Source organism: Tursiops truncatus, chromosome 9 (genome assembly GCF_011762595.2).
Source record: "Tursiops truncatus isolate mTurTru1 chromosome 9, mTurTru1.mat.Y, whole genome shotgun sequence".
NCBI lineage: Eukaryota > Metazoa > Chordata > Mammalia > Artiodactyla > Delphinidae > Tursiops > Tursiops truncatus.
The window spans coordinates 63,531,265-63,551,967 of NC_047042.1; the positions used below are offsets into that span (position 1 = coordinate 63,531,265).

Consider the following 20,703-nt stretch of genomic DNA (forward strand, 5'->3'; position numbering starts at 1 on the left):
TTGTCGTAGAAAATAAATATTCTCAGTGTGTGTGTGTTAGTTGCTCAATTGATGTGTCACCATATCTAGTATTACTGCCATAACTTTGAATGAGGAAGTGAATCAAATTCAACACAAGTTTTCAGATTTCTTTGGAATTTTCTTTCATTTATTAGAACTTTCTCTTTCCAGTATCTTTTTGGTCCTTCTTTCATCATCCCCAAGAGTATCAATGGTAACTTTTTTACTTTACATTTGATATAATTTCAAACTGAAGGGAAGTTTCAAGAATAGTACAAGATGTACTCATACAGCTAGATTTACCAGTTGGTTCAGCAGTGATTTAACTTTAGTGTGTTAATTAGAAAAGGAGCTCAAGAGAGTAACCAGGTATTTACTTTCTCTATGGACTATTTTATCTAATTCCAGGGAAAAAAATTGCTTTTGGAAGTTAGAGAAAAAAAGCTGAATGGATCTCTTACTACTAAAATTGTACGGGGGCCCTGAACTAACCACTACAGTCTTGAACAGGCTTTATGGAGTACTGATTAGCAGTACAGGGACTGTGGGTAGACTTCTTAATGAGCCCACCGTGCTCACTGTGATATCACAGACTCTGAATCTACTGGGGCACCAACAATAAGCACCCCAGAAATGTCTTTTGAACTTTGCTTCCAGGACAAGCAGTCAGAAATATGATTTCATATGTTTACCAGTTATAGACTAGGTGAAATTCTTGAGTCTACATAAAAAACATTTTGTTTTCTATTTTAAGATAAAGTAATTTTTAAATAGCAAAGTTTTAACATTCTAGTTAATCATGCACTTTTAAAAGGTCAGGCACAGATTTTATTCCATGGATATTTAAATAAAAACCAGTAGTTAATAGAAATTCATTTCTGCAGATATAGTTTTATATCCCTTTATGAAATGTGGGAGAACGAAAAAGTTACGTATTTGAGAACCAATGAGAGAAAGACCTGAGTTATATACAGTGATGTCAGTTGGACATCATTTTCCTAATATAGAATACCTGCAGCTTGTAAAGCTGTTGAACAGCATCACCCATGTCAAAGGTAAAGCTAAAAGAAAGATCCAAAAATAGTCAGCTACCAAAAACGTATGTAGAGAACCCATGTGAAACTACAAGTATGTCTTTATGATTCAACAACAAATTTTAAAAGCAGCAATATTTTTCATTTTATGAGGAAGAAGAATTAACAAGGACAGCAGTATGTGCTTAAGAAATCCTGTTTCAAGTGTATGTACATATATGCAAATCACTGACTAATTGTGGTCAAAATACACCTGTTTTTTCATGTATTATCTTAATAATATGGAACATAATACACTTCCTAACCAAAAAAATTCATTCTTTCAACATCTCCTTTATAGATAAATATATGTATAAATGGAGGGCAGATTTTGACACTGCCAGCTGCACCAAAGAGAAAGGGACTTTTTCTAGTAGTTATTATTGCATGTGATATTACTGGACTGAATATAGCTGGGGTTCCCAGCCACAAGGTGAAATTGGCCCTCAGAGACCGTTTCTCCAATTATCAGGAAAAGATCTGTCCAAAGGCATTTAAAAATGAAACCTGACCTACACTTCAACTTTACAGCAATGGCTTGCCTGCTCAAAAACAATGTATGACCTTTAAATCTTATATTATAAAATAGTTTTTTGAAAGTATAATGTATTTAGCTTTAATCTAATAATGTAAAGAAATGTAATCATTTCCTCACAAAAACCAGAGGAAAAAATAGGAAAAAGGTCCCGTTTTCATTACTTACAAATAAAACTACCAGACACAATAAATGAGAAGCTTTTTCACGAATTCTAATGGAAAATTTGATTTGGCTTTTAATATATATGTAAATAATGTCCTATCCAAAGTTTAAGAGATATAAAGGTGGTCCTAAGTATGAACTTTTAAATCTTCTTTCTCTCTTTTCTCTCTGTTCTTTGTGCATGAAAATACTCTAATATTTATACTGTACTTAGTACATATTTGTTTATTTCCTATATATTTATTTTATGTTTATTATGGGTAAATCAGTAGACAAGCATGGTATAGCAGTGAAAAGGCAGTAAATGTGAGGAGGCCTAGAAAGAATCAAGGATAACTTCAGAAAACTGTATAAGACTAATGAAAATACTAACCCCCAAAATGATTTATTCACCCCACATGAATTTCGATTGGTCTTATGAGGTCTATAAACCATTTGCAAAAATGGCTCATTAGTATACCAAATCAAATTTTTGACTATTAATTGAATTTCAAATATATATGTGAGTAGATTTCACTTCACCACTGTGGCTGCCATCTTCTTTGCCTGTAAACTGGGACTAAGAAACAGACCATCTTAGGGAACAACTGTAAGGATCAAATGAGATGCTGTGCATAAACATGCCTTTGGAAATTGTAAGGCACTCTATAAATAAAGCACATGGTGACTGTTGGACTGTCTCTGGAATGTCCAAAGAGGATTTGCCACCATTTGGATTTTTAAATGTTAGTGGCAACTTTTCAATGAAATAAATGAATGCACAAATGTTATACTATTTATCTTTAAGTAAAAGCACACACACATGCACACACACATACACACACACATACAGCATTGTGCTAGGGATTATGGCTTTAAAGGTGGGTGCACAGAAATAAACTCAGACATGGCAGGATCTATTGAGAAAAGCAGTACTGAATTTAATCACTTATTGTGGGTTATTTAGCAATGAAATGATATATACTAATCATATTAATCGTTACACTTAATGATGCAGTGAAAGGTAGCTAGGCGCTGGTAGGTGGATTTTGAGCCTATTTATAATCTTAATTAGAAATAAACATTTTCAAGAGGAGCAACTAGTGTTGGGATATGTGTTTATTAGAATCTTAGCCTATTTTAATTTAGCAGTATTTTCACATTCAGTTTCCCAACCTTGACACTGTCAGTGGTCATTTTCTTGGCCTTGCAATCCAGCAGGATGCTACCAAAAAGGAGGAGTTAATACCCAGAAGATGGTTCTTTCACTTACCAGATTTGTGACCTTGGGCAAGTGTATTAACCACTCTGAACCTCAGTTTCTTCATCCACAAAATGAGGCTTATGGGGCCTTATTCAGGGGATTAGTGTCAGAATTAAGTGAGATATTGATTAAAAATATAGAGAGATTCTTCTAAATTAAAATAAATCCAAACCATGAACCTTAGGTGGATACTAGTTCAAAGGCGGGGGCTGGGGGGGAAGGCTATAAAGACATTTGTAGGTCCATCCCGAAATTTTTAATATGAACTCAATTTTAGATGTTGTAAAGATACTGTGGTTACAAAGTAATCTTATTGTCAGTCTAAACTTGTAGAAGTACTTACAGGTAAAGTATCATGATGCATGCATCTTAGTTTCAAATGGTTGCGAGAAGGGGGAAAGTATGTACATGTACAGAGATTGAGAAATGGGGCAGGGGAGGTAAAGCAAATTGGAAAAATGTTAATTGTTGAATCTGGGTGGAGAGTATACGTGGTTCATTTTACCATCTGTTTAACTTTGGGATATTTGAAAATTTTCTAGATAAATGTTGAGCGGAAACAAAAGAATTCAGTGAGGTAATGTCACTAAAGCATATGGCTCCTATTAGAAACAGCTAATGCCAGTGGATATTTTGACTGTCAATATAGGTTGATTACCATCTTGTTACACTGGCTGCTGTCAGTGTGAAGAGCTCCCTGCACACAGCAGGTAAGCAGTGAGCACTTGCTGAAAAGAAAAGAAAAGAAATTAACATAAAGAACTGAAACCCTCTAAAAAGGATGTCTTGAATCCATCAGGGTCACATTCATTGAGGGTCCATTCATTGAGAGGAGGTGAGGTTCCCCTTTCTTGGGGACACCAAGCACCTAAAGAGGTTAGGCTTTTAAACCTAACTACCTGGATTCATATCTGTGATGGGAGCAGCAGGGTCACATTGGATAAGTTATTTAACTCCATGCCTCCATTCTTTGAACTGTAAAATGCAACATAGAAATACTGTTGTTCCTATCTCATAATATCATTGTGAGGATTAAATAAGACTGCACTTTAAATGGTGCCTTGCGCACCCAAATATTAGCTGTTATTATAATTATGTAGATAATAACCTCCTATTCCGTGTTCCATGATATGAGAGGTCCTGCCAATATTTATTCAGGATTGCTTCTTCATCAGTTAAACCAAATCTAAGGTGTTACACTTAGAACTTTCCTTAATTTTGTTCTGCCCATAATTTTCACTAAACAATCCCAAGTTACCTATTCTTGCTTTGGCTCCCTTTACAGATAATTCTGATAAAAGCAATGAACTTTCCATATGACAAGTTTTTATTTCATTCTCAAACATCAGCAGGTTTTCTTGTATTAGTATAAATCTGATGTTTTATAATATAAAAGCTACTAATTCAGTTAGTGTAAATTGAATTAAATGTTTCAGGAATCTTTTTAGATCCTGTGATACCTGTATTACATGTGTCCTCAAATAAATTAAAAATGGGATTGTTGATGTCAGTGTTCCAGATTCTAAGAGAAATAGCATTATGTTTTAGGGCTTTGTGGGCTTCACTCTATACCCAAATTTTTAGCTTGGGCATTCTCTGAAAGTTGCCACTGCTGTGTTGTTATCTTAAGGATAATTAAAAAGTTATAGTACTTTGCTTTTACTTAAAGATAAATAGTATAACATTTGTGCATTCATTTATTTCATTGAAAAGTTGCCACTAACATTTAAAAATCCAAATGGTGGCAAATCCTCTTTGGACATTCCAGAGACAGTCCAACAGTCACCACGTGCTTTATTTACAGAGTGCCTTACAATTTCCAAAGGCATGTTTATGCACAGCATCTCATTTGATCCTTAACAGTTGTTCCCTAAGATGGTCTGTTTCTTAGTCCCAGTTTACAGGCAAAGAAGATGGCAGCCACAGTGGTGAAGTGAAATCTACTCAAAGTCATATGGAAATTATAGGTGCTTATGCCTTACAGACACATACCCACTCTGGCCATTTTTCTACATCCCTTCTCTGACTTCCTGTTTCCTCATCTGTGTAGGGCTACCTGGGCTTTCAGTTTCATCTTCTTGCTTTTCCTGAGAGACTCAACACCATTTTTGCTTGGTTGACCATCCCACTCTGGACTCTGAGCCATCTATCAGGCAGCACCTAACAGTATTCACTCAGAACCCAAAATATAACATCAAGACATGAGGAGAGCAAGAGTCCTGGATACCTATAACCAGTCAAATAAAAGCAAGACACAAAACCCAGAGTAAACTGACAATGTGAGTTCCTTTTACTAAAGTACAGTGTATCAAAAGGAATTCTACTTCTGGTCCATTCAGACTGTGGAAAAGTTACTTGTCCTCTCTTAGCTTCAGATTCCTCACTAAAGAATGTTACTGTTACCCCTGGCCTTCAAGATTATGCTGACCATGAAAGAATACATGGGGAAGTATCTAACAGGATTCAGTCCTTAGCAACACTTTGATAAATATTTACAGTAGAGTTGGACTAAGCCTTATGGATGAAGAAATGCATAAATTTTAAATATGATTTACAACAGAGAATAGAAAATATATAACTCAATATTACAAATTAGATATCTTGATGTTAATTAAATACACAACTGCTTACATACTACAGTCTATTATCTAAAGAGGCATTTAAGATCATTCTACTAGAATTATCTTACCCTGAATTACAGCTGAATAAATCTCACAAAATATCTAATGTATCAGTAGTTTGGATAGTTGGCTAGCACACTACGTGTGCTAATTTAGCAGAAAAACTGAACTTCTAAATTTTATGAAGCAATGAGTGTATGGTAACACATGTCATGAGGCTCTACCAGAAAGAGAAGGAAGCAGGTAATGTTCTTGAGAAAATTTGAGAAGGCAGATTGGGTCAGGTTTGGGTGGGACATGTGAGCAGTGAACAGCCTGACCAGGAGTATAAAGGTTCTAAGAAAGATGGTGTAATACAGACCTTCATAACCTTGAGCCATGGATACTCAACATATTTGGAAGTCCTGGGGCTGATTCTCCATAGCTTTCTCCAAAGTGAATTTCTGTTTTGAGTACTGGGATAGCCCTTCTCTCCAAGAAGATAACTCTCCTAAAGCCTTATCTTATTCGGGAAATAAATTGTGAAGGGTATACTCACCAGTTGATTCTGGTAGGCAGTGACCGCCGTAAAAACTGTTTCTGGAAAGATGAATGTTCTGAATTCTTCAGACTTCAGATTAAGTAATGAGGCTGTGTGGTCTTTCTTCTTAATGATGTGCACCCGTGGCTGGTACTTATGCATTGAGTTCAAAATTATCTGCAGCAAAGAGTGGGAAGTACAGTACTGGATTTTAAGTACTTATAGTGCTAATAAACAGGCCAAATTACAATGAGGCAAAGAAAGAACCATAAAATCTACTGTGTCAAATGCAGTTTTAAGATTAGGATCTACCCTTTCCATTCTTCACGCAAATAATTTTCACATGATACTGCAGAGTATTGTGAATCACCTTTTACCAAACCAACTGTAAATAATACAGGTTGTTTCAAGTGTCCTTTCTAAAATGATAGAGGAAAAAGTCATCTGGAGGATGTTTATTTTTTAAAAAATGCTTTTTGTTTTTTAGTCTGGTTAGACAAAAGGCAGTATGTCTCTAAATTTTCTAAAGTAAGAAATTACATATTTGAGGAGGCTAGATTGTTATTTGGGGCAGTGGGGGGGTGAGGAGTGGGTGGCAGATGGGACGGAGGGAATAAAACAATTTTAAAAGGCAGTCTGGTATAGGGTAGACCTTGGTTGGAATACTGAATCTGCTACTTTCTAGCTCTTTAATCTTGGGCCAAGTGATCTCACCTCTCTTACCTCATTTTCTTAAATGCAAGAACAGTATTAACTTCACAGGGGTTGTGGTGAGGATCAGACGCTGTAACCCTTGTAAATCACATAGCAAATAGGAAGTGCTTAGTAAACTGTATTATTATTGTCGTCGTCATCATTTCTGACAACTTCATTGATTACTGACTTCCAGTTACAAACTAAGTAAGAATGTTAGTGATGAATGTCTTCCATTCCATAGCTACTAAAAGTTGTCTGGTACTTAGAGATCAGAAATATACCCTGTTAACAGGCAGTATTTTTCATGTATCATTTAAATAAAATACAATAATTTACCATTATGAAATTTGAGCAACAAAACTTACTTTCAGATGTTAAAGATTTTCCACATCTCCCCCTGCCCCGCAACCCAGACAGCTACCTAAATCTACAAAATTGGGTATGTCTTTCCTGGGATAACAGGGCTTACAATGTATGCCCTTCACCCCAAGGGCCTAGCAGAGAGCTTGGCTCTCAGGGGAGGTGTCTGATACATGCTGTGGCAGGACGAGGGTCAATGGCATGCAGTGTTGTTGCTCTCTTGTTCTTTGGCTAACTTGGGTGTGGTGGGTGAGTGTTAACACTGGTTGACTTTAGCAGAGTTAAATACTAGTCACTGTGAGATAACCGATACAGAATCAATCTCTTTCCATGTTGAGATACAAGCCAACAAAGTTACAGGGCATTAACTGGCATTGAATTTTTGAACATGCCATCTTTTTATGATCCCAGACCTGAATAGGAATTACTGAAACAAATGAGACGTTCAAATGAATCAAAAGAAACTTAAAAAAAAGTTATTTCTTTGTGTAATGCATTTATTCCAAGGAGTTCAAGATACCTATGCTCAGTCATAAAACTGGAATAAACTTGAAGTGACAGAAGTAAACATTTGCCTCCTAATCCTGATATAAGAAAAACCTGACCATTCATTATATGTTCTACTAAGAAGATAGAGTTTTCAAATCATACACACACACACACACACACACACACACACTCACACACACACAATGGAAAAAAACCTAAGCTTTAAATAAGGTCCCCTCTTCCTTATACCACTCCCACATTAATTTCCTTTAGGAAAGGGTGTTGGACAGACTCAGACCGCAGACTGAGTTTCAGATCCCAGGGCTCCTTGAACCTCTGCTCAAGCTTTCATGGGGCTAAGAAACACTGATAAAAATGTAGACGTTGTTTCATCGAAGAAATAAATTCCTGGAAATAAGAAATTTTCCTGGAATGCATCTACAAAGGGGGCTTCTTTAGGACTGATTCAAAGAACTTGGCTAAACACCACAGGATCTAAAAATATTTCCTGGTACTTTTCAGAATACACTATTTCTGGTAACAAAGAGTTATATTAAATAATAAAATTTTAAAGCTAAAATGGATATTAGCAACCATGTAAGACTTAAACAATTTGTCAAGGTCTAATCTTAGCATAATCAGACTAGAACCCAGAGCTCCTGAAATATAGCTTAGTGCTATTCCCATCCATGAAGCTGATGCTAAAATTTAGGAAAACATATCAGTTCTGGACAACTGATCTCAAAATGAATTCTCAGGTCTTTCTGTTAAAACTCAAACAGTTCTTATGAAAGTTTCACATTGGAGAATACTAGAACCATAAAAAAATTTCATTTATCTCTGCAAAGATTTCAGTGGAGCCCAAGAAATTTTAATATGAATGACATTAAGAATGATCATGGGCCTACAGAAAATGTCTCTCAGATACTTCATAAATTTTAACCTGAAAAAAAAAATCTGTCAATGAAAACATCTGAAAGAAAGGACAATTCTGCCAACATCCTTGAAGGTAAAAAAAGTCAGTTATCTTTTCCAATACATCAAGTAACAGAAGCCTGTTAACCTACTTCCAACATCCCAACAGTGCCACCAGCAGAGTTGTTAGTTAACCTGGTTACTCTGACTTGGTCGAGATAAACAAGATCTCCTGTGGGCATATGGATGGTGGCAGTGCCTGAAGTGATTTACTTGGTTCCAGGTTCAATCAACCATTTGAAACCATGTCTAGAGCTGTCTCTTAACTATGTGTAACCATCTTTTTTGAGAAAAGTTTTGAAACTCTTTTTCTGAATTGCATAAATCCAGTAAAAAACTAAAACCTTAAGTAACAGGAGCCTTAATAAAGGGGATAAGAGAGAGAATAATTATATCAGAATATCTAAGCCAAGGAAAGCAACTATGAAAATCCCAATGTGCTTTCTTGCAAACGAGGCAAAAAAAGAAACAGTATTCTCCTCATCAAAAAGAAGCATGCATGTCTGTCTGAAGTTTTCTTAGCATAAAATCTAAAACAGATTTTTTAAAATGTGAATCTTTATTTAAGAGCATGAAATAACAGCATAGATAGTTCCTTAAAAAGCAGTCTTAGCAAATATGGAAAAGCCTGTGTCAATGGCTATTTGTTCTATTAACTGTTGATAAGAGCTAAGAATTCCAATTTCTCTTTTCTTCAACATTTTAATGAACTCCTTACTGATGTAAAATCAAATTGTTTTGTTTTTAACTGCAAGACTTCATTGTGTTTTAATATTCATAAGGCTCTCTACAGAGGGGATATATAATGAGCTAACAGCACTTTCCCAAATTTATTTGTACATAAAATCCTTTTGCCCCATTGCATCGCACAAGAATGTATTCTATACAACACACTTTGGGAAACCCCCATAGGAGGTCTCAGCCCCATTCCCTTTATGCTGTGTTATCTGATATACCACTGATAGAAATTAGATGTTTAATCCAAGAATGGGCTGTAGTAACCTCCAAAATGCACATTCCCTTTGTTTAGTTGGTGCAGGTGTTAAAGCAGTTGCAGAAGTAGGAATCCATGGTGCCAGAGGTCCCTGACCCTCTTGCATAGAAATGGCATACAGCATCTCTGTAAATGACCTCTTGACAATAGCAGTCAAGGTTCCCTGTAGAACAGATTAATGTTCTCATAGAATGACTCAGAGCTGGAGGGTGGGAGGGGGAAAGGGAGAGAGGAAGAGACATCAAGGGAGGAAGCTTTATGTGGTTTCTCCATTCCATCCCAGGGAATCCGCATAGTCCAAGCACTGTACTCACATGGCCATGTTGATCCAGTTCATTGTTGGTGAGTTTCACCTTTTCAAAAGACACCATCTGTTTAAGTAGCTGCTCACCAGTAAAAGGAGAGTCTGGATGTACATACAGCCTAAGAAAATTATGAGAGAATTTTATTGAGACTTTAAAAAAAAAATGTTTGGGTTATAAAATATTCTGATTCTAAAGGAACACAAAAATCTCATATAAAGTGAATTTTATTTGCCTCGTATAATCTCAAATTTAGTAATACAGCAATACCAAAATAATGCTGAAACATCTAAATGTGTTTCTTTGTGTACCAATGATTTAAAAGGGGTAATACTAATGGTAGTATATATATGCCAATCCTAATCTCCCAATTTGTCCCACAGGAAGCTCAGCTCAGTGCTCTGAGACGACCTAGATGGGTGGGATGGGGGCAGGTGGGAGGGAGGTCCAAGAGGGAGGGGATATATGTATACATATAGCTGATGCCCTTCATTGTACAGCAGAAGCTAACGCAACATTATAAAGCAATTATAGTCCAATTATAAATAAATAAATAAATAAAATGTACTTAATACATTTGCTGTTATTTGCTGAACAAGCCGTTTTTTTAAAGGTGGGTTTTTCCCATCAACCTAATCAACTACTAGTCTGCTTCTGTCAAATATAAAATCCTATTGTTGTAGATATTTTCAAAAGAAAGACTAGGTTATAACTAATTGCAAAATGAATTCCTAGTATAAGCACTGCTAAAAAGCAATGAAGACAAAGAATTTAAAAGAGGAAAATTCTAGAGAATCTATTCATTTAAACTTGAAGGTGATTCAATTTAAAGTTCATGCTCTTTATAAACAAGACAGAATAATTTTAATACAGTGACCTGGGGAACTTTTAATAGTCCACAGATCACATAGTCTGTTTGCTTCTCCCGGTACTTTAAATATTACTACTTTCATCATCACCTAGTTAAGTGCTCACTAAGGAGAGTGAAAACAAGTTGGGTAAGCTTCAAATTATTCAATGTATTTATCTAACAGCCTAAGCAAAAAAAAAAAAAAAAAAAAAAAGGCTTTGATGGGAAAAAATATACTTATCAAGGATTTATCGTTTATTGATCAGCTGCTATGTTCAAGGCAATCTTTTACTCACTGACAGTTAAATGCAGGTCATTTGTTTTGCCTGCAAGCTTCACACTAAGTACAGCTCTTTGTAAATCAATCCTAGTATCCACTCAACATAAGCGTTTCTGAAGTCAGGTATGTCATAGAACTAATGATAGAGGAAGGAAATATCCTTGATTTAATGGGATAAATTCCTTTATCCATGCAATGGGTTATTTATATCTATATTTTGTGTAGAATATTTATAACTATCATTAAACAAATATTATGGTTGGGGCAAAGACAAGGAAAAATTAAAAACATATTCATGTAAAGAACAAGAAGTCTATGCCGTGGTTTGTCACACAGAGGACTAAGAATAGAAGAATTGGGTGCACGTGCTGCAACTCACAAAGCCCACAAGAAGCAAAGCACAAAACAGGCTGACAGCACTAAAGATTCTTACCAGACCCATACAAGAACTTAGGTGTTTGTCTGCCTGTTTGTTTGATTTTTTTTTTAAGGAGTGCTCAAAATTGCCTTTCAATTGAAGTATTCTTTGATGACACAACCATAATAGCTTTTCAAGTGTCACCCCTCCAAGGCTATAACTTTATAGATGCAGTTGTTTTACTAATCAGCACCATATCCTACCCACTCCTCCAGAAAGGTTCAAAAATATTTAAAGTCCTAGAAGTTGATGAGATGGTCCCTCTTTAAGTATCAGTTCACCACATATGATAACATTAATAAAGATTAATTTATTTAAATATCGACTACTTTTTTAAAAAAAGGAAATGTCCTATATGAAAATATAACATTACTTAGGTCATATATAATGTCTTTTCCATTACTATGATCAAATGATATTGTCAAGCATCATTTCTTCTGATAAGGAACAGCTGACTGATAAACTTCAGTCTAAAATAAAGTGCTTCAAAGAACTAGAACTGCAAGGAATTTCTACCATCAGTTCACAAATGATCACCTCCCAAGTTCTTCACCTTTCCCATATGGAGCTAGAAAATATAGCACTATGTCTTTTAATAATAATAAAGAACAGTTGCTTATATGATCTAGAATATTTCTGTCCTATAATGCACAAAACATTTCAATCTAATATCAATATAAGTAAGCTGAACTAGTATGAATGAAAAAGCATACAGGAAGCCCCGCTTCTCTCAAGTCCTCTGGGACTTAAAATTCCAGCAATAGCTTAAACATGCTTCAGTTAAGATAGTGTATTGGTACATGCTTTCCTTTTCCAGCCAGAACAGATTAGTAACATAAACAAGGCATGTCATATTTCCAACTGGCCTGCACCAGTTCCCCATACCTTCAGATAGGAGGAAAATGTATGCTAAATAAGAGTGATTAACTTCTTAAAGGAAAGACTTAGAGAAAAAAAAGAAAAGGGGTTTGCTTGTAAAAATGGTTAGGAATCTGCTAAAATACTTCTCTCATTCTCTCTTCTTTCTTCCTCTCTCTCCCCCCCTTTAAAAAAATTGTAAATTTTGGAAAGAAGCTCTAGAGTAATGTGAACTGGCTAGTTAATAGTAAATAGTAGAGAACACTAATTATATTCATTTAAATATCTATTGTAAATTTGTAAATCTTGCTCCTTTTCTTTAAAAAAAATCAGTTGACATTTAAAAAAAAATTTTAGTCCTAAAAATTATTTAATATGTTATTTAATATATCAATTTGGAAGGGCTGGGAAGATCTCCTTCCTAGTCTCTTGTGGGAATGGAAAACTTGGAGAGGCTTCTTTTAATCTCTTCTCTAGTGTATTTAATATACTGTAAGTTCAATAATATGATCAACCACTAAGAAAGCTTAATATTCCATTTGAACTGTATGTGTAAACTGTGTTGGTTCTGTGCCTTGACTTAGACTCCAGACTAGATACTAACAAAGAACCATACTTTGAACTATAACTTCAGAGTTCCTAAACCTGTACATTTAAATAAATTCTTAGCTCTGATATGAACTTCCAATCATTATAAAAATTACTTAGTCATAAAACAACTTTAAAGCTGTAAGGCTTGGTTTTAGAACCCTAAATGTAAAGTCAGCTAAGATTCATTGTTTGTATTAAAGTATGCAGTTAGAGTCCTGTTCTTAAACTGTTAGTATTCACGTAAGTAAGAACTTGCTGGGTTTTTTCCCCCAGAATGCTCATTTGGGCAGTAGCAATAAAGGTTTGCATGTAATTTTTAAAACGGAGTTCTCCTGGAAAAACATTACCATTGAATAGCACAAAAACGAACATGTTTTGTTTGGGTCATTACCTAATATATTGAGTAATTTCTCAGTAAAAGAATATTTTTTTAACATCTTTATTGGAGTATAATTGCTTTACAATGGTATATTAGTTTCTGCTTTATAACAAAGTGAATCAGCTATATATATATATATATATATACACACATATATCCCCATATCTCCTCCCTCTTGCGTCTCCCTCCTACTCTCCCTATCCCACCCCTTTAGGTGGTCACAAAGCACCGAACTGATCTCCCTGTGCTATGTGGCTGCTTCCCACTAGCTATCTATTTTACATTTGGTAGTGTTTATAAGTCCATGCCACTTTCTCACTTCGTTCCAGCTTACTCTTCCCCCTCCCCGTGTCCTCAAGTCCATTCTCTACATCTGAGTCTTTATTCCTGTCCTGCCCCTAGGTTCTTCAGAACCTTTTTTTTTTTTTAGATTCCACATATATGTGTTAGCATACAGTATACAATGGAATATTACTCAGCCATAAAATGAAATGAAATTGAGTTATTTGTAGTGAGGTGGAAGGACCTTAATATTCATACAGAGTGAAGTAAGTCAGAAGGAGAAAAACAAATTCAGTAGAAGAATATTAACTTGATGTCGAATTACATTTATCCACTAATTATAATGAGGGAAAAAAAGAGTTTGTTTTTCTTACTTAAAAATCTCTGAGCCTTTTACTGGTCAAAAACAACCACATTTTACCAATATGGTATTTACTATGAAGTTATAACCACGTTATAACAAATATTTACTGTAAGCAACTACTACTTTACTAAAATGCACACTTCTGAAAAGGATTTTAGGGCAGCCACTTCATCAGTAGTTTTATTCTGTTTGGTGTTAGCCAAATAGAAATGATGGATGCCATATGAAATGGGGCCAGATTTCTAATAAATATTCCAATTGAAATTTAAGAAAAACTTTGAAATGAATTATGATGAAAGATAAAATTAAAGGCAGTGTTCTGCATACAAACTCTTGCCTTTCTCAGAGACGAACCCATATTTTGTGTAGTTAATCCTGGAGTGTCTGGGCTTGGAAAGCTCTCTTACCAGAACTCACAGCTTTAAAAACAGACCTGCTTAAAATTCAAACAACCAGGGCAGGAGACAGTCTGCCAGCAAGGTTAATACACATTTTGCTTGGCTGGAAAATCTGGAGGCACAAACCTGGCTGGCAGCGGAGGGTCTGCCTTGCCAGCCACCAGCCAGGAGGACCGGTGGTAGGCATAGCGGTACCTCTTGTTGTCCACAGGGACGATGTCCATCAGGACTATGTACTTGGCCTCAGAATCCACGCCGGAAAAGGACACACGAATGGTAGGAAACATCCTCCTGACACAGTGAGACAAAGAGAATCACCCGAATTAGAGAGGGAGGAAAAGGGTCCGCCTTCCCTCCCTACCCAGCCCCCAAATTCTTTGTGTTTCCTGTAAAGCCATTCAGAGATGTGAATACGGAGACTGACCTTCTCCCGAGCCTAGATAATCTTAAGTGTCATCTCTGTAGGAGTCCTCATTAATACCCAAAGGTCTGCAATTAGGGAAAATCCTGTGCTAAATCATCAAGCCCATTAGGCTCCCAGACCAAAGTCTCCAGAGCAGACAGAGTCCTATAACCTCCTTGCCTTCCAGGGAGAAAACTCACTCTTGCCTCAGTAGAACGCCAGAGCAGGGTTCTCAAGTTGGGTTTCGTTTCGGGAGACTCTGGGCGGTGTGTCCCAGAGTCCTGAGAGCTGGAGCAGTCAGGCGCCAAGGGGCCACCGACCCCCGGAGCCTTAGCCCCAGTCCCAGGAGCAGCCTGCACCTGGGACTTCCTGCCTGCCCTGAGTCAGCCCACTGCGGCGCCAAGGGGCCCCCTGCACCAGAGCTCCTTCCTACCGGGAGTGTGGTCGTTTCAAATTTCATTCTTCCTCCCAGGTTTTCATTTTAGTTTTTAATGGGAGCCTCTGCAAATTGAGGCTGATAAAAGGGAAGCCGCCTGCCTCCCTCACAGCACCCAGCAGCCCGCCCTGTACCCCGGCATGAGCTGAGTTCCTGCTTCCCTCCAGATGCCGACCCTGCACCCAGAAGCCATCCCAGGCTGCAGGGGGCCAGAGATCCCAGTCCCATGCCCTTAGGGCAGGGGTGGGGCTTCCCACTGCCAGATCCCAAGAAAGCAAATGCCTGGACATCTGTCTCAGCAGCTCTTTCCAAAAGCAAGTCTGCCGAAAGAAACCCTCCTTGAGCGAAGCTTCCTCTTGGAGCTCAGGACCAGTAGAGTTTCACCCAGTTCCTGGAAACTCCCTCTGCCACCCAGGGCACTATTCCCTTCTCCCCACTCCTCACTCGACAAGCCCCCCTACAACCTGCCAGACTTGGTGATGATCATCTCCGTGCCCAGCTCGTGGAATTTGTCCCAGAGCTCCTTGGTCTCCAGGCTGCAGGCAATTTTGGCCATTTCCTCGCTGGGGATGATGGGGGTGGTGGGGATCAGCGGCTCAGTGCACAGAGAGGAGGAAGATGGGCTGCTGTTGCCGGCGACGCTGCCACCAAACTCCCCATGAGCGTCTAGGCTGGTCAGCTCGCCCAGGGGCTGAGCGCAGGACGACTTCTCGACAAATTGTTCTGCAGGCAAAGAGAATTGAGAATGACAGCTAATTCTGTCAAGCAAAGATACAGAAAGGAGAACAGCACAATTTCAAGGTTCCTGGATTTAACTTTGGAAAAGTTACGCACAGAATCTCGAGAAGGACAGCAATAACTCATCACTATACAAATTAAGCCTGAAATTCCTGTGAAGTGACATGGCTCCTGCTTGCTTACGGAACCAAATGAGTGAGTTTTAGAACCATGGTTTGTTACCACCATTACTGAAACCCACTTTGGAGAATAGAAATGCGAGGAGTGGATAAAGAGAAAGGCATGATCATAAAGAATTAAAAGCAAGTAGTCCTGTTGTTATCCCTCCCATGTTCTAGACTTCACAGCTTGTGGGCTCTAGTGCCAGTTCTTCCTCATTGACAAAGAGGACACTTTTCTGCAGGGAGATCAAGGGAGTGAAGAAATCAGCACCATCCTCATTTTGAGAGGAACTTCCCTTCCCTCCTGGAGTCACCTCCCCATAAGAAAAAGTGAAAAAGGGGTGTTGGGGGGGTTAAAAAATTGTCACTTCACTTCTCTGCCTGGCTCCCAGTTTCCTAGGCTTTCAGATGTTACATTAGGGCATTTTTATAATTTCCCTCCCAGCCTGAGATCTTATGAAAGACTAGCATATTTATTGCTTGTTAAATCACAGGAGTACAATCTCTGGGCCAATTTTTTGGACCGGGCTTGAAACAAGTACTTGAGGGATGATATGTGTATTTCTCTCTCTCTCAAGAACGTTTTGGAAGTGCGCAAAAGAACGCCAAACCAGAAGAGCAGAGTATTGAAGTAGGAAGAACAGTTTGCCATCTACCATCAAGCTGAAACACCACTGCCTACGAACCAAACACTCTCCCCCACAGATGATAAGGGCCTGGGACTACACCAGTCACTTTGATGGAATACAGGGGGAGCTCTGTAATTGTCCCAATTATCTTGCATCCTTTAAAAAAGAAACTACTTGAATCCGCAATGTGAAACTGAACTTCAAACAACTCTAAGTGCCCTCAAGGAATTGAAACAAGTTTTTTATATATATATATATATATATATATATATGCACACACATACATACACACACACACATATAATGTTTTATTTCTCACATTTCTCTTTTGACTTGGGGCAGGCAAGCAGGAAGTAGAGAATTTTTACCTTCTTTTCTCTTAGAATAATAATCCAACTCATGGAAGCATTTTAAATTAAGAATAACCAAATTATCTTATCCTTCTGTTTTCAAACTCAGAGAACCATGCCATGGCAAAATCATATTTTTTACTAATGTTTTCAGAAACACATTCACATAACATCTTTATAGGGAATTAACAAGTAGCCTTAGAAATTTTCTGACAATTGAAAAACGCAAATGCTGTAAGCTCCAGACTAACCTGTGGGTCAGGGTTGGGAAGTGGAGGAAGAAGAAAATGATACAGAAATGCTCTAACACAATGTTATATGTCAATTATATCTCAATCTAAAAAAAAATTAATGATCTAGTCGTCTGAGGTGGTTCTTCTGAGTAGATTTAACGTGTTTAAATGAGCAGTAATGAGACACTTGTGACTTCCACCCTACAGTTTCTTCAGCATCTCGCTAGTGTTTCATTCTCTCTTAACAGGTATTTCACATGCCCGAGTCCTTGGCTTACAGCTGCTAATTGTGCTCTGTTGAACTGGCCCCTGAAAGGGACTAGAATGCCTTCTGACAATTGAAAAACGGTTCTGGTTCTTTTTGGAGCCGGTCTCAAAAGCCCCAGGGGAGGGAGGATGCTCACTTTACAGACTGGGGTGAGGGTGGAGGTACCGTGAGCTGTGAATGGTTTTATAGTTTAGAATTCAGAGGAGGGTGGGTTTTTTCTCAGGAAAGTAGAGAAGGAAAGCAATGTTGTAATGACAGTGGAGCTGAAGCTGGCATGTTTCCCAGTCTACTGTCTGTACTTCTGTCAGGAATTTTAACCTGAAATCCTCTTTTCCTGCTAGCTACCAAATTATAATGGGGGCATTTATAAAGAATTCAGAGGCCCCCTAAATAGGAGCGGATAATGTTGGGAAGTGCCACAAACATAACTTTGAAATTGGTGTGAATTTTTTTCTAAACAGTTGGAGTTTGTCTGATTGGTTGTTTCCATTTCTTTGGCAGGTTTAGATTTACACAGGAGGATAGGTGGGAAGAACCAGGGAAAGGGAGTGAAAACCTTGGAGGAGACTTTTTGACATGTTTTCTGGAGATCTTCCGGTTTCCTTTTCCTTGGTTCTAAGTTGCTGCAGGGATTTTAGTTCTCTCTTCTCTCTCTGCCCAGGCCCCTTATTTTTCATCTCTAACATTTCATCTTTTATATTATTATCGTTGTTTCAAGGTGTGAGATGTTAAAATGTTGAGAAGGACAGGGAGAAGGAAGAAAAAAATTGACTAGAGTTTAAAAGGTTTTAAAAATATTACCCTAAGTTCGCTATTTGATGCTTTCCACAGTTTTAGGGCTACCAGATGATCAGGGTGTGGAATAATTATTACCCAGGGACCCAAGAGGTGATGATGAGAACACTTCTTTCTCCCTCAGTTGTAAACCCTCAGTTGTAAAGGGACTTAAAACACTTATCTCCAGCAGTTTCTTTCCCACACAATTCACTCGTGGTAAGGGGAATATAGTACCTTTTTTCCCTTTACTCTGAGAGTAGTGTCTTCTATAAATGGTAAAGGTTGTTAAATAAACAGTATAGCTAAAAGTTGAGGAATCTGGGAAATGGTAACTGGCTAATGTTTTTGCCAACCTCCACTGAAAATGACGGCAGTTATGAAATGATGTCTTACAGATAAGTCTAGAGCTTCTGTGAAGAAAATGGTTCATGCGAGGACAACTGGCTTATTCTACAGCACTTGACAGCTGACTTTGTGTAGTCTATTCAAGTCGGGGGAAAAACAAAATTAAACTAGTTTCTTGTGAAGTCAGAGTCTCCTTGGTTTCAAATGCACAAGCAGGTGTTACACGCATCGTAAATCCTGTTGAGTCATTAAAAGGGGTTTTATTATTATTTATCCCCTAAATGTTTTTATCCCAACAAAGTTACACACACCGGATGTCCGACTTGACATAAGGATTCTAGAAAAATAGGTAGGGAAAGCGACTAGCGATATACGTACGAGATAGGAAACCGGTTGCATTTAACAGACTGTGAAGTCCCCAAAGAATTCGGGCCTAAGAGAAAAAAAAAATCTCCCACCCGCAACGTATAGTCTGTGGCCTGAGGGTCAGAGCTGCCGCGAGCCGCGAAAGGTGGCCACCCTCGAGAGCCTCCTGAAGCTAGGGAACGGAGGGACAGACAAATGTGCAGCACTCCCATGCCTGCGCACCCCGACGGTCTAGCACGCGACTTACCCAGTGGTTTGATAGTGTTCTCCGTAGCTTCCTTCTCTTTGGAGCCGCCGCTCGACATCAGCGCGGCGATGGAGAAGGCGTTGGCCCTGGAGGAAAGCTGGGGCTTGGGCGACGCCGTGAACTCCATGGCCCCTAGTGCGCGGTCCTGGCCAGGGACCTGGCCTGCTGAACTGCCGTCCAGCTTCCCCAAGAGAGACAGAGACTGAAACACAGCGGAAAGTTTCCAAGTGCAATCACAGGGGAGTCGGGGACTCTAGATGAGTCAGCCCCAACCTCCCGAGAGCTCCACACCGGCCTCTCCTTTCCCCCACCGCAAGAGCCTCGAGCCGCAGAGACTTCAAACTAGCCGGAGAGGACCAACCACGGTCCCAGCTAGGTGTGCAAGCACCGGGACGCTCCGTAGGACCACAGGCTGTGCCTCCGGAAGCTGGAGACAAGCATCAGCTGCGCAAAGCCCAGGGGTCCTGCAGCACCCGCTCCACGTCTTTCCTCCCTCCCCACTCTGGGGACAGTCGGAGCGGCCGAGCGCAGCTAAAATGGGGTGGTTGCCTGGGAGCGGGAGCGTAGCCGTGCGAGCGCGGAGGGGCGCGGAGGACACTGCGACCGGGCGTTCGCCGCCCTGCGCCTTAATTTGCTGGCAGCTGCGATCCCCGCGGCCCGCAGCCAGTCAGCGCCGCCACACGTCACCGCTTCCTGATTCCGCCGCCGGGGGCGGGGCCGCGGGGTCGGGTGGGGAGGGCGCGCCCGGGGCGCGGCGTCCGCGTGGCCTCGCTCAGCAGACCGCTGGAGCATGGTACCCGTTCGGGGAATGGGGTGACACCACCAGGTTGGCGCAGCGGCCGCGGACACAGCCCGCCTGGTCTCGCAGTCCTGGAGTGAGAAGGAGGTGATCGCTGTCGGGAGGGGGCATTTTGGTCGCGTCCTAAGACCTGGGATCTCAGGAACGTAGACCAGAGGAAGCCTCGGGGAGTTTTTCCTCCTTCCATTCTTTTTCTTACTGGTGCTCAAAGTTGCAAAAGAAAGTTAGAAAGCGCTAAGCAAGGCAGAAACCGACGCCGTAGAGCTGGCGCCATTCGCCGGGCAGCACCCAGGGCTGGATACCTACACTCGTTGGGCTCCAAAATCTGGCTGCTAGACAGTGGGGCTGGAGAGATGTAGCCCTGCAAAAGATAAGCTAAGTGAGGGCTGTGAGCATTTGACAAAGGATGATCTCAGAACCACGGCTTCTTCTGCACACCGGTGCGCCTCTCATTCAGGGTTCCGGTTCTCGAGAGGGACTCTCGAAAATTGGGCCTTGATCGAGGGGCAGACGCCGTGCCGGGGGCGGGGGGCGCGGCACCCTGCTGGGACCACGCGA

The 20,703-nt window shown here is 39.5% G+C and overlaps 1 protein-coding gene across 1 annotated transcript in view; it reads right to left on the minus strand.

Moving 5' to 3' along the window:
* TBX20 (T-box transcription factor 20) overlaps positions 1-19,972 on the minus strand; it is a 51,204-nt gene extending 31,232 nt beyond the window's left edge. Inside the window, exons 1-5 of the mRNA XM_004317470.4 lie at positions 19,347-19,972; positions 15,697-15,955; positions 14,520-14,684; positions 9,986-10,094; positions 6,176-6,334 (exon numbers count right to left, since the gene is read on the minus strand). Of these exons, the coding sequence (XP_004317518.1) occupies positions 6,176-6,334; positions 9,986-10,094; positions 14,520-14,684; positions 15,697-15,955; positions 19,347-19,473 (819 nt within the window). The 5' untranslated portion in view covers positions 19,474-19,972. The remainder of the gene's footprint in view (positions 1-6,175; positions 6,335-9,985; positions 10,095-14,519; positions 14,685-15,696; positions 15,956-19,346) is intronic.
* Between the last annotated feature and the right edge of the window lie 731 nt (positions 19,973-20,703).